General features: G+C 36.8%; 4 protein-coding genes across 5 annotated transcripts in view; all 4 read left to right on the top strand.

Annotated features, from left to right (window-relative positions):
* Nucleotides 1–616: 616 nt before the first annotated feature.
* Nucleotides 617–4248, top strand: LOC306884327 (peroxisomal N(1)-acetyl-spermine/spermidine oxidase-like; the record flags this gene model as incomplete). Its single annotated transcript, XM_079440086.1, has 7 exons — nucleotides 617–958; nucleotides 2008–2500; nucleotides 2617–2810; nucleotides 3168–3423; nucleotides 3504–3616; nucleotides 3791–3945; nucleotides 4102–4248. Exons 1-7 carry the CDS (start codon nucleotides 799–801, stop codon nucleotides 4246–4248), a joined length of 1518 nt encoding a protein of 505 aa, XP_079296212.1. The 5' UTR covers nucleotides 617–798.
* A 53-nt stretch (nucleotides 4249–4301) lies between these two features.
* On the top strand, nucleotides 4302–7126 carry LOC306884328 (peroxisomal N(1)-acetyl-spermine/spermidine oxidase-like). Its single transcript, XM_079440087.1, has 5 exons — nucleotides 4302–4437; nucleotides 4742–4996; nucleotides 5072–5184; nucleotides 6477–6631; nucleotides 6781–7126. Exons 1-5 carry the CDS (start codon nucleotides 4373–4375, stop codon nucleotides 6925–6927), a joined length of 735 nt encoding a protein of 244 aa, XP_079296213.1. The 5' UTR covers nucleotides 4302–4372; the 3' UTR covers nucleotides 6928–7126.
* A 238-nt stretch (nucleotides 7127–7364) lies between these two features.
* LOC306884326 (piggyBac transposable element-derived protein 4) lies at nucleotides 7365–13227 on the top strand. Of its 2 annotated transcripts, none has more exons than XM_079440085.1 (4): nucleotides 7365–7463; nucleotides 7743–8335; nucleotides 10471–11412; nucleotides 11653–13227. In XM_079440085.1, exons 2-4 carry the CDS (start codon nucleotides 7834–7836, stop codon nucleotides 12435–12437), a joined length of 2229 nt encoding a protein of 742 aa, XP_079296211.1. In that variant the 5' UTR covers nucleotides 7365–7463; nucleotides 7743–7833; the 3' UTR covers nucleotides 12438–13227. The 2 variants fall into 2 exon arrangements, with proteins under 2 accessions (XP_079296211.1, XP_079296210.1); XM_079440084.1 differs by having other exon boundaries at nucleotides 7381–7470; nucleotides 11653–13223.
* A 321-nt stretch (nucleotides 13228–13548) lies between these two features.
* zcchc24 (zinc finger, CCHC domain containing 24) overlaps nucleotides 13549–14196 on the top strand; it is a 35640-nt gene continuing 34992 nt past the window's right edge. Inside the window, exon 1 of the mRNA XM_079440331.1 lies at nucleotides 13549–14055. Within this exon, the coding sequence (XP_079296457.1) occupies nucleotides 13819–14055 (237 nt within the window). The 5' untranslated portion in view covers nucleotides 13549–13818. The remainder of the gene's footprint in view (nucleotides 14056–14196) is intronic.

Raw genomic sequence — 14196 nt, 5'->3', positions numbered from 1 at the left:
TAATATACAGCCCCCTTCTGACGAGAAACAGTTACTGTGTTACAATGCTTATCAGTGAATGAAGGCTGCAAAATAAATTTTGGACGTCGGTTTTACAAAATTGCTTTTTATAGATGTTAAGCATAAATTCAAGACCTGTCGACGTTTTCATAGTGTTCATAATTGACATTTAAAAATTTCCTTTAAAGTTATAAATGACAAATATTAATAATGTAACTCTTAAAAAACATATATATATATATATATACATGTATATCATTACAAAGAGAAGGCTACACGGTTAAAGAGAGCTGAGCATTTAACCGACATTTACCATGGTAAAATTAATACGGAAAATAAATAGATATGCATATATGAAAAATACCTGGCATTACTTTTGGAGGTAACATATGACGACAACATTAAAAATAAGATTTACCATGGTAAAATTAATAAATTAATACGGAAAATAAATAGATATGCATATATGAAAAATACCTGGCATTACTTTTGGAGGTAACATATGACGACAACATTAAAAATAAGAAATCAAATAAAAAAAGTAATAAGTGTTTATGATAAGGATAAACGGAAATTACTTCCGGGCTATAGGACGTTTGTCATGTGCAGTGGAAGTGGACTTGTTTACCATTTTTAACAGCGAGGAACCATGCAGACAGTCATATTTCCACAGAATGATTTATTAATTATTGTCTAAACAACGTTACCGTAGATCAAGTATAGTTCGGGGTGGAGTCCTCAGTTAAACAAAACATTTAGTCCAGTCCTTCATGAGAGTGTCGTGCACGAACAGATTCAATGGCGCTACAATCAGCTCGTGATTCTCAGATATTTATAATCGGATGCGGCATCTCAGGAATTGGTGTAGCTCAGAAATTATTTAAACACGGTTTTCATAATGTACACATCATAGAAGCGACTGCGAGAAGCGGGGGGAGAATACTAACGGGAAGACTGGGTATGCACTGGAATTATTGCTTTTAAAAATGAACATATATCATCTGTCTGAAATCACTGACGGGGAAATTTAGCTTTTATAATTTGTTTATTTTTGTCATCTTATAGGATGGCCTGTCTTTTATAATATCCTATGAAAGGCCTACATGAAAATTGGTTAGCAGATTTCATTTACTTAGAATCTAATAATGTATAATTATACTGATATTTATCCCTCAGTAGTACACTAAAATTGTGTGTTATGCCACTAACTTACTTACCTTTACCTACTGTATACCTACTGTATTCGTGGGCGGGTTTTGCACTTCTGGCTGTACAAGTTCTGCATTTAAATGGGTCACGTTGTCTATATCAGTGGTTCTCAACCAGAGGCATCAGCAAATTTATTTAATTCAGTAGTTATTTAAATTCCTGGAATGATAAAATTAAGTGTAAGAAAATAAACAGCTTTGTCATAATTACAGTACAAATACCAGTTGAAATGACCTTATATTGGGGGCCTTTGAGTCAACAAGGTTGAAAACTACTAGTATATATTTTACAAAGGTTTTGAGTTAAAGTCCATATTTTCCATGTGAACCCAATAAAACCACATTGGAATACGGTCAGACAAGGGTCAACTATATGATGAAAGTACATTTTAACAGAGAGGTTGAATCATGTTCGAGGACAAAGGTATTCTTTATAAATGTCAGGTCGGAGCAAGTTACGTATTTATACAATTTATTAACTACAGCATTTCTTGGCCACAAATAATGATTTGATATAATTTGTTACCTTCAATGTTTTTGCTGTTTGCTTTATATTATATATAGTTATATCTTTGTATTAATTGTTTTGTATTATACTTGTTTTACTATTTAAATTTAGGTATATTGCCACAAGAAGTCTATTTTAGATCCAATATTGAATTTTTTTTGTTGTTGTTGTTGTTGCCAAGACTAGAATGTGCTTTGAGAAATATTCAGTAGAGTAAAAAGCTAGCCATGGTCTTCTCCATAGATGCATGTCACATTTATTTTTTAATTTTTATTTTTTAATTCATTCAAGGTGATAACATTGTAGAGATTGGTGCCAACTGGATCCATGGCCCATCGAAGGAAAACCCAGTGTTTCGTTTGGCATGTGACTACCAGCTCCTTGACAAAGACTCAATGTCTGAAGAAAACCAGGCCATTGACGTTGGAGTTCATCCGCTGTTTGTTTCCAACTGGTTTACCAGTTCAGGTCAAAAACTAGGGCTTGAGAAGCTGGGGCCAGTGGTGGAGTTTTTCATGACATTACTGGAAAGGAGTCAGCAGTTCCATGACAGCGGTGGAGAACCGCTGCCGAGCGTTGGAGAGTTTGTCAAGGCCGAGGTTGAACTACTGGCCCCAGAAGAGTGGAAGGAGGACCAGGCTAACACTGCATTAAGACTGGGCATGATAAACACACTGCTGAAGGTGGAGTGCTGTGTCAGTGGAACCCACACAATGGATGATGTAGGCCTGGGAGCCTTCGGCATGTATAAAAATCTCCCAGGATTGGACTGCACTTTCCCAGGGTGAGTTTCGAGCCTTTCTTGTACATTTTGAAGTGTCTCAATTATCCAATTCCAAAATGCTAAATCTTGTAAAGTTTGCAAACTAAACATGTTCGTGCATTCTTTTTTCTTCCTAGAGGTTATGAAGGTTTAATTGATCACATGATGAAGGAACTTCCCAAGGACACAGTCTTGTACAACAAGCCAGTGAAGTCCATTCACTGGAACTACACCAAGAATGAACCATCAGGAACATCATTTCCTGTTACGATTGAATGTGTGAATGGAGAGACATTTGCAGCAGACCATGTTATTGTCACTGTCCCACTGGGTACGTATAGATTCAGCATGACTTAATGTGAACTAGTGAAAGATTGGCATCTAACGCTTATTTGTAATTAACATTATTGGTCTGGTAATTGCAACTAGCATAATCTGTTCACTTTAAATGTATGCACTTTTAAGTTCATAAAAAGTACTGCCTTTGTTTTTGTGTGATTTACAGAGCCAGATGATTGATTTAGGTCTTTCTCATTTTCATAATATTGCTTATAATGTTATTTTAAAATAATATATTTTCATGTTTTTATATAAATAAAAAAAGTAATTTTTGTAATGTTGCTTCATAACTTTATTGTTACAATATCTGCAAGACCTATAACTCATCTGATGTGCTGTTTTATTACAGGATACTTGAAGAAGCACCAGAGCACTTTTCTGAGCCCTCCTCTTCCACTGCACAAATTGCACTCTATCCAGAGAATGGGCTTTGGGACCAACAACAAGATCTTTCTTGAGTTCGAGCAGCCTTTCTGGGATGAAGACTGTGATTTGATCTACCTCGTCTGGGAGGATGAAACACATCTTGCTGATGTTGTTTCTGATGTAAAGATGTCCTGGATCAGAAAGTTAACTGGGTTCACTGTGCTGAAGCCCACAGAGAGGTAAACATAGTCTTTAATTTTGCTTCAACTACTGCAATTTATGTCATAATAAGTTAAATTTCTTTTCTGTTGTTGTGCAGATATGGACACATGCTCTGTGGATGGATCGCAGGACGGGAGTCTGAGTACATGGAAACTCTCTCTGAGCATGAAGTGCTGCACAGTGTCACACAGCTCCTGCGCATATTTACTGGTAACATTTTTACTCTGTACAATAGGTTAACAGCTTAATAAGACATCATTTGATGGGGTCCAAAAGTGGGAGACCACACTAAAAATGCGCGATTAAAAATCTAATTTAATACATAGATCATATCAGATGTAAAACAATAAATAAATAACTTTTGAAATTTTTCATCATTTTCAGGAAATCCAACTATTACACCAAGGAAGCTTTTAAGATCTCAGTGGTTCCATGAACCCTATTCCTGTGGATCTTACACCTATGTGGCCAAAGGTTGCTCAGGATATGACATAGATAACCTTGCTGAACCCTTGCCGCTGAAAGGCTCAGATTCTAAGGTGCAACTACTCTCATTTTGTCAATGTTTATTCAAGCAACTAGATTTCATTCTTCTTTTGAACAGTACGCTATATATAGACATTTTCTCTTTACTCTTACTCTTCTTTAAATTATTATTTGATAATATAATATGAATGACACTTTATTTTTTGTAGTCTTTACAGGTGTTATTTGCAGGAGAAGCCACACAAAGGTCTTTCTTCTCTACAGTTCATGGAGCGTTGCTGAGTGGCTGGAGAGAAGCAGAGCGTCTTATATCTCACTACACTCCTGCCTCTGGGTCATTCTCATCTAAACTCTGAAAACTGTTCTCAAGAGTGAGAAGGATGGACAGTCATTTTCATGAGATCTGAAGGATTTTGTGCCTTAGAAATGGAATAGACAGAACATTTGAATGCAACTGCTGAATTATTTAAAGCATCATGGATGTACTGCATGACATGTTCAATATGCCATCCAAGTTTGATAACTGATTCAGCAGATGATTATGGGTATGTCAAAATTAACAAAACATTCTTACAGCAGACCATGTTATTGTCACTGTCCCACTGGGTACATATAGATTCAGCATTAATTGAAAGTGGACAATTTGTATCTGACTATTAATCTATTCATTTAAATCTAAGATGAATTTGAAAGAAAGCCACTGAGAACGAAAAATAAAAAGTACTGCAAGGAGCACAAACTTTTTTAACCTAATTGTAAAGTCAGATTAATTTAGGTGTTATTTTTTTAATGTCATTTTGAAAACACTGTTGCTTTCTGCATGAGATCTGATGTGCTGTTTTATTACAGGATACTTGAAGAAGCACCAGAGCACTTTTCTGAGCCCTCCTCTTCCACTGCACAAATTGCACTCTATCCAGAGAATGGGCTTTGGGACCAACAACAAGATCTTCTTGAGTTCGAGCAGCCTTTCTGGGATGAAGACTGTGATTTGATCTACCTCGTCTGGGAGGATGAAACGCATCTTGCTGATGTTGTTTCTGATGTAAAAATGTCATGGATTAGAAAGTTGATTAGGTTCACTGTGCTGAAGCCCACAGAGAGGTACACACAGTCTTTAATTTTGCTTTAAATACTACAGTTTAGTATTTAAATATGATATTTCTTTTCTGATTGCAGATATGGACACATGCTCTGTGGATGGATCGCAGGACGAGAGTCTGAGTACATGGAAACTCTCTCTGAGCATGAAGTGCTGCACAGTGTCACACAGCTCCTGCGCATATTTACTGGTAACATTTTTACTCTGTAAAAGAGATAAGAGGCTCTTTACAGCTTAACAGAACATTATTTGATGGGGTCCAAAAGTCTAGGACCACCATAAAAATCTGAGATCTCAATGTAATATATGTATTAAATAATTAAATTTGCAGTGCTGGGCAGTAACTAGTTACTAGTAATTTAGCTACTGCAATAATATTACTTTTTGCAGTAACTAGTAGTATACGATTTCAGTAATAATATTACAGTTACCATCCATAAAACAGCTTAGTTACTTAGTTACTTTTGATGCCTCAACCCAGCTGATTTAAAATCCAACAATCAAATAATTTCTAGATTTATTTTCATAATTTTCATGACTCGATGTGATGTGATGCATGTGATGTCCCCAGTGCAGCAGGCAAGCTTGGAATATGGAAAAGCTTACATTCACCAGATAGAAATATTGCATTATATTGATTTTGTCAGGAAAAAAAAGATGATCTGAACACTGTTGTGTAAATTGTTGTGGCTTTACTCTGGCATTACATCCCACCCACATGATCTGCATGTGGTACATTATATTACTATAATTGAAAATATTTTTGGAAAATTAAACAGTTTCTTACAAACTTATGTGATCTGATAAAATGCATAATGAAATATAATCGTATATGGGTAACGGAGAAATTCCAATTAGCTTCAAGCTACACATGACAATTAATGAGATTAATACAACACATCTGCTTGAATGTCACTATCAATCACTATTGAGTGTTTGTAAGAACTTCTGACTGCGATCCAATGTGGATTTTGGTCAAATAATGAGGCAGAAATATGTTGTTAATAACATTCTAGAAGAATTTTATGTGGAAGATACACAGTTACAACTTCTGTGAGGCGTGAAGAAAAAGTAATGTAACTAGTAGTGTAACTAATTACTGTTGCCAGAAACAAGTAACAATATTACTTTTGAAAGGAGTAACTAATAATGAGTAATATATTACATTCTTTGAGAAACTAGCCCAACACTGCAAGTTTGTAAAATGTGTGATATTAACCACATTAAAATAATAATAAAAATAAATAAAATGAAAGGTTTATAAAGTTAATTTCAGCTTGAATGCTGCTGTCATTAAAACAAAAGTTATTAGGCTGATATTATAATTGTAAAATAATACTAATAAATAAAATGCAAAAAATAAGCTTTTTTACTGGTGGTCTCAAACTTTTGTACCCCACTATACATCTACAGTGAAACAATCAAATTTAGAATATGAAATATTACCATTAATTTTTGAATTTCTTTCATAACAATTTTCAGGAAATCCAACTATTACACCAAGGAAGCTTTTAAGATCTCAGTGGTTCCATGAACCCTATTCCTGTGGATCTTACACCTATGTGGCCAAAGGTTGCTCAGGATATGACATAGATAACCTTGCTGAACCCTTGCCGCTGAAAGGCTCAGATTCTAAGGTGCAACTACTCTCATTTTGTCAATGTTTGTTCAAGCAACTAGATTTCATTCTTCTTTTGAACAGTACGCTATATATAGACATTTTCTCTTACTCTTCTTTAAATTATTATTTGATAATATAATATGAATGACACTTTATTTTTTGTAGTCTTTACAGGTGTTATTTGCAGGAGAAGCCACACAACGGTCTTTCTTCTCTACAGTTCATGGAGCGTTGCTGAGTGGCTGGAGAGAAGCAGAGCGTCTTATATCTCACTACACTCCTGCCTCTGGGTCATTCTCATCTAAACTCTGAAAACTGTCCTCATGTTCTCAAGAGTGAGAAGGATTGACTGATATTTTCATGAGATCTGAGTGATATTGTGCCTTTTAAGGGGAATAGAAGGAAAATCTTAATATAATGGCTTATGATTATACTGCATGAGAAATGTTTAAAATGTCATCCAATTTAATCACATTCAGCAAATGTTGATTTGTGGGTATCTAAAAATTTCAAATAATAAAAATAATGAAAAAAATAATAGTTAGTTTTTTGTTTTTATTTTTTCTGGTTTCATTTAGATAAGGAAGGAAACTGTTAAATTGTATGCCTACTTTTCAGTTGTCCAAATATGAGACCCTTTAAAATTGGAAGTAGAAGAAAAAATATCTTTTGGCACAGAATTTACCTACAATTAATATTCTCAACCCCGCCCAGTAGGTGGCAGTATACACATATGTAGTTGTTTCTCAACTCGTTACTAAAGGCACCGAAGAAGACGATTCAGTAACGCAAACATGGCTTATCTTTTAGTCAACAATAAAAGTAACTTTTCTGAATGCGAATGACTGGTGAGTGGTATGTCATATGCCTGCAACGGCAACATTTCATTTAAATTATTACCTAAACAAATCAGAACTAAACCGAAAAATTCAATTTTTCCCTCAGTGAAGTCAGTGCAGTGTTTATTTACCAGTGTGTATTTTATGGCTGTTTTAGTTTAGCAAGCTATGAAATTGCATTGTGATGATAAGAAGAGAATAATGCAATCTAATGCAATCAAAATTACACAAGTAATTTTGATTAAAAAAAATTAATATCTGTATTAATATCTGCCTATTTTGTTATAGTTCTGGTTCAGCCTTTGGAAGAATTCACGTCCAGTCTCCAGGAGAACTAGTTGAATTAGAGCTGGGCATCGGAAGTCGAAGACTTGTTAAAATGGAGCAAGGTTTGCCATCTGCGAAAGCAGTTTCCCAGCACGTTATGAATAGATGGTTAAAAAACGAAGATGACAGTTCACTGACCTTGCAGTCAGACTTCATTAAGTCAGAAATACGAGTTAAAGTGGAACCTGATCAAGATGACTCTTCAGTGCTTGATGTCAACGAGCTAGGAACGTTTTCTCGTTCTCAGGGGAATGTTAAAGAGGAGTTTTTGGACCTTGGTCTGCAGATCTTACCAACTGGCCTAATGCCTCCAGTTGAGATGGAAGAAGAGCTTGAAATCACAGCAAACACGCACACTTCTCCAGATAAACCTCTGAATGGGAGACGTGATACATCAAGCAAAAGAAAAAAATGCACAGACAAGAAAAGAACATCAAGAAAAAGAAAATCAACAGAACAAGTTAAACCAACTAGAATACATTCTGATGTATCAAGTGAAAGAATGAAATCTTTAATAATGCAGGGAAACGCCACACAGCAACCAGAGAAAGCAGGTAAAGGCAGAACATCCAACAAACAGCATAAAGAAGAGCGATTTAGTTGTGAAACCTGTGGGAAAGAATTCCAGCGGTCAGATCTTCTCACGGATCATGTGAAAATTCACAGGAGACAGAAACCATACGGTTGTGATCAGTGTGAAATGAAGTTTGCCAAGCCCTCTTATTTGAAAATACACTTGCGTAGACATGCCGGTGACAGGCCTTTTCCATGTAACCTGTGTGAGAAGAGGTTTTTTGACATCTATGACTTAAGGGTGCACCAGAGAGATCACACTGGAGAGAGACCTTATATGTGCCCTGAGTGTGGGAAGAGTTTTAAACGCGTTTACATACTTAACAAACATAAACGGACCCACTCAAAGGAGAGACCTTTTCAGTGCTCTGTCTGTGGTAAAGCATACAGATATGGGTACAGTTACAGATTGCATATGAAAAACCATCTCGATTAGGGTCCATGATGTGTATCGGCATTTTTCTTAGCAGTGAAAGGGTTTACATTTTTATTCCTTCCTTAAGGGATGAATATTTCCTTATGTAAATTGGAAAATGTGTTTTTAGTATTGATTTGAGAAGGCTTTTTGACTGAAATCATTTTTTATCTATGCTTTTTATGGTGGTTTGAAAAAATCATCTCATCCCCAAGAATGATTTTGTTCCACTCTTGAAGAGTGTATAGTTTATTCCTGTAGATGTCCAGTAATTTATAATAGACAAAACTCTTGCTTATTACACATTTTTTATGTTTTACAAGCAGATTTAGCAAGCTTGCATTAAAATGAGAGGATTACAGACTTAAGTCTCAATTCTCTTTCCGACATCTTGTGTTTGAAGAAATGTTTCAGTTCAGAAGAATCAGATGTGGCATAGACAAGATATCACAAATCGGTATAGAATGAAGTGTGTATGGATAAGTATCAACACTGTGAAAACAAACCTTGCTTGAGTGAAATAATGATAGAATGCTAATGGTTTGGAAATAAAGGTAATTTCGCTATGATGACCCATGCTCTGTGCATATACATGTCTATCTGTACTACTGTTCAAAAGGTTGGGGTTGGTATTTAAGTTCTTGAATTCATTCTCTTATGCTCACCAAGGCTACATTTATTTGATAAAATTGCAATAAAGCTACATTTTCAGCAGCTATTACTCCAGTCTTCAGTGTAACATGATTCTTTAGAGATCATTCTAATATGCTGATTTGCTGCTGAATAAACATTTCTTATTATCAGTGGTGAAAACAGTCAATTTAAACAGCAAATTGTATGAAACTATTACATTTTCTTAGAATTCTTTGACTAGGAAGCTTGAAAGAACAGCATTTTTTTAAAATAGAAATCTTTTGTAACATTGTATTTTCTGTTAATTTTAATCAATTTAATGCATCCTTGTTAAATTAAAGTAGCTATTAATTTCTTTCGGGAAAAAAAAATCTTACTATCCCCAAATTTTCGAACATTATAAATGAAGATGTTGTCATCATTTACTTGCTCTCAGACCTGTTTGACTTTCATCAAACACAAAAGATGTATTTTTAAAAATACCGAAGGTTTTTTGGGGGGATTTTGTCCATACAATGAAAATCAACTTTCCAACTGATTTTCACTGTGTGGAGAAAAACAGTTTAATCATTCTTCAAAATATTTTTTTTCGTGTTCCGCAGAGTAAATTAAGTAATACAGGTTTGGAACAACATGAGGGTGAGTAAATGTTGGGGTGAATTATTCTTTTACCATTTCTCCACTAGAGGGAGACCAAATGCTGCACATTCTGACCCCACCTGAGTTTTGCTGAGTAAACACATGCCCAGCATGCAGCCAGTTTGAAAGGACTGTACATATCAAAATGTTGAAAGCACAAATATCGCCTTTTTTAAAACATCTTTCGCAAAATAATAATTTTAGCACAAAAAAAAGTCCCTTTAAGGCATTCTATAGTCTAGAATAAAGTAATCAGCAGTGTGGTGGATAACATGGGTTTATATGGAATAAGAGGAAAGAGAATGTTCTGTGTGTGCTATGGTGGAAGTTCATGTAAGTGAATTACTAAATGCGTAGTTCACATGAATAATACCACTTTTCTTAAATGTACTGATGACACTACAACTGTTTGTGTTTGTATTTTTACAGTTTTGTCTATGGCGTGCCTTAAAAAGCCTGCAGCTGAGGTTACAGATACACTAAGAGAAGAATATGAATCCATTGCTGGCCCTGATTTGGAATCTGAGGTCTCTGATAGTGATTGCCCAGATTTGACAGAAGGTCAGAAAACTGTCCTCACAGACTTCGAGTTCTCATCTGAGGAATCTAGTGATGAGGAGAGTGAAGATCGCTTGAGTCGATGGAGCAAAGGAGACTCTTATTGGAGCAAATATCCTCCTCAAAGTGAAACCATGACCTCACAGAGCTGTCCAGGGCCTGCACTAGGGTCTTCAGTAGAGACACCTAAAGATGCCTGGGAACTTTTCATGAGCGAAAACATCATTGATGAGATCCTGCAATGCACCAACTTGGGTGGACTGAGAGCAGCTTTAGCAAAAGGCAAAGTGTGGCAAAAGATCACTAAAGAAGAGCTAAAAGCCTTTATTGGTCTGAGCCTTCTCATTGGTGTGGAGAGAAGTTGTGATGTCCCAATCCGGGAATTGTTTATGGATCCGTTACAGAACCCACTGTATAGAGCTACCATGTCTGTTGGTAGATATCAAGACCTTCACAGATTCCTACAATTTGATAACAAGAAAACCAGGGTGGCAAGAGAGGTATCAGACCACATGGCAGCCTTCCGAAATGTGTGGGACCTGTTCCTGATCAACTGCAGGAAAAGGTTCATTCCGAGGGATTGTGTCACTGTGGGTGAGCAGCTTGTGCCATTCCAGGGAAGATGCAAGTTTCTGAAACACGTGCCAAGCCGCCCTACCAAGAGTGGCATAAAAATCTTTTGGATGTGCGATGCCGAGGTCCCCTACGCCATTGATGGGGTCATCTACACAGGCAGACAGCTGGGAGAGGAGACTGAGGAGAACCTTGCAGAGAACACAGTCCTGAGGTTGTCCAATAGACTTCAGCAAAAAGGTAAACATTTTCATCAGAGAATCCTAAAAAAAGATTGCCACTAGTAGTATATCTTCCATTTGAGACACTTTGGGTTAACTATCTTCCTTAAAAGCACACGTAGTTTCATAGGTTACTTCTTGTAGGGATCAAACCAGCAGCCTTCTTGATACCAGCCCTCAGCCACAAACAGTGTGCCAGACCATCATTGTTGTTGTGTTACCTAATGACCTTGCCTTTTGTGTTTGTTTCTCATGATAGGTCTCAACATTACGATGGACAGCTACATCACCAGTGTCCCTCTGGCAGAGAAGCTTTTCGAGAAAAGCTTGACCATGGTTGGGGCCCTTCACCATAAGAATCCACATGTGCCGCCAATTATGAAGCCATCCAAGTTACGAGCACTACATACCTCCGAGTTTGGTTTTTGTGGCAAAGTATTCATGGTGAGCTATGTGCCAAAACTAAAAAAGGCAGCGATTCTGTTGAGTACAATGCATACCAGCAATGCGCTGAATGAAACAAGTGCTAAAAACAAGCCAGAGGTCATTCAGTACTACAACCGCACCAAAGGAGGAGTCAGCAGTGTTAAGCTAATGGCTGAAAATTATACTTGCAAGCGCCAAACAAAGAGATGGCCTATGCTGCTTTGGTATAACATGTTGAATATTGCCATTGTAAACTCCTACTCCATTTTCATTGCTCAGCACCCTAGCTTCATGGGAGGTGGGCATAACACCCAGCGCTTGTTCATAAAAGAGCTAGTGAAAGAGCTTGTAGTGCCTCAGATACATAGACGCAGAGAAGAAAGCCCTGGATTATCCATGATCATCCTTGAGGCCATGGACAGATGTGGGATGCCCACATCATTGTCAGCTGTCAATTCCGAGCTCCAAGAACAGAGTCCGAACAGAATAAGAAAAAGATGTTATTACTGTCCATCTGGAAGAGACAGAAAAGTGAGCAAGTTCTGTAGTGAATGCAGTCGCCCTGTCTGCAAAGATCACAGTCAAATGTTGGTGACTTGCTACCGGTGCATGCCTTAAGACCCATACAGAAGCAGTTTCTATATTTCTATTCTGCATTGATAATGACTGTTCTGTTGACAAGGATTTCTTAAATCACTGTTGTTTAAAAGCTTTGGTGTGTATTGTAAATATGGTTTCTTTAATTACTTTAATTTATTTAATCTTTGATTAATTATCTTTAATTGTACAATGTAAATTTGACGTCCATATTTTTTTGGATATAATGTTGAATTCAAAGATTTTTTTTTTCAGTTTTATGCATTAAACTTGACCATTTTGACTTATCAAAATTGAACCGTTTACTAAACATGTATACATTTATATGAATGCTGTGCATCTAATCAAATCCCAGATACATTCTTGGGGGTAATGTTACCTGTTCGATTTAGATCAGTCAGGTGAATGAAGTGTTAAAAAGTGTCTGCAGAAAGGCAAGTGAGTATATTACCACAAGGTGGAGCACTAATCAGTTTGAGATTGTAGGCCAGAATACCTCAGGTGAGTTAATAAATTGTTGTTTTGTTGGTTTGCTGTGTGAGAATCCTTTAGATTATTTAAAAAGCCATCTGGTCCATCAAAATGCAGCCGTTATGTTCTGGGTGTATTTATTTCTTCTTAGTTGGCCTTTTATTTTCTTTACTGCTTCTGCTTAAATACGATTGATTAAATTGAAAACAAATGTTCATTCAAAAACTAATACCTGATGTGACTGGTCTTTTTTCAGGTGTTTTTAAAGAACGTTTCTCTGGGATTTGTTTGTGGGCCATCACCCCTGTTGTTAAATAAACAAACCCATTTGCTTACAGCCTATTGGTTTCCTTAAGGTGTTTAGTTTCACATATACCACTAACTTCTTCCATGTTGTTTTGTGTGTGTTACATTAAGTATGGGAGTAAAACACACACTATTTAAATACGCATAAAATGGAATGCTATGACTGCTCAGTAGGAACTGCATTTTAGACATCTAAGCTATTTTTCAAATAGTTGTGTTTTTAAATACATTTCGTGATAAATATGAATATTCTGTTGAAATTAGCTAGTAGCCAATAATCAAGCGCGTATGTTAAACCGCGCGTGTTGATTGGCCGCTTGAGGCAATGACGCGCGCAGACGCCACATGAATATTCAATGAGTTCCTTGCTGTTACAGTGCAAATAAAGCGAGATAACGGGCCGTGGACAGCGGGCTAAAACTTTTTATTCTGACATATCAGAGCAATGACTTTTGTGTAATTATAAACCTGGGACACGGATCCCAGCGAAGGAATAGGGTCTGTGCTGGAAGAAGAGAGAGAAGCACTGATTTTTTGGGGTGTGGAAAACCGGACGGCGCATTCACAGTAGATTCTGAACAAGTTTGCCTTTTCCAAAAGTAACAGTGAAAGTTACAGTAACAACATGAGCTTGTTGTCTGCTATAGACACCAGTACCTCAGTGTACCAGCCTGCACAGCTTCTCAACTGGGTTTACCTTTCTTTACAAGACACACATCAGACGAGTGCCTTCGATGCCTTCCGACCCGAGCCCAACTCTTCCCATCCGGACCTGAACTACAGCAAAACTCCCACCAATGACCTGAGCTCCTCTCTCAACTCCAACTATCTCAACAACTTCTTTCAGCTGCAGAGGAATGAGGTAACTCGTTTTCTGTTCTCCTACAGATGATGGTTTTGGAAATAAGTTCATGGAGATAACGGTCCCTACCGACTGGAATAAGATTTATTATGTAAAGCGCAGTCGACTATGCATGTCTAATGTAGCGCGCGTCTAGTCTTG

Source organism: Barbus barbus (assembly GCF_936440315.1).
Source record: "Barbus barbus genome assembly, chromosome: 18".
Lineage (NCBI taxonomy): Eukaryota > Metazoa > Chordata > Actinopteri > Cypriniformes > Cyprinidae > Barbus > Barbus barbus.
This window is presented reverse-complemented; position numbering and strand designations above follow the sequence as displayed.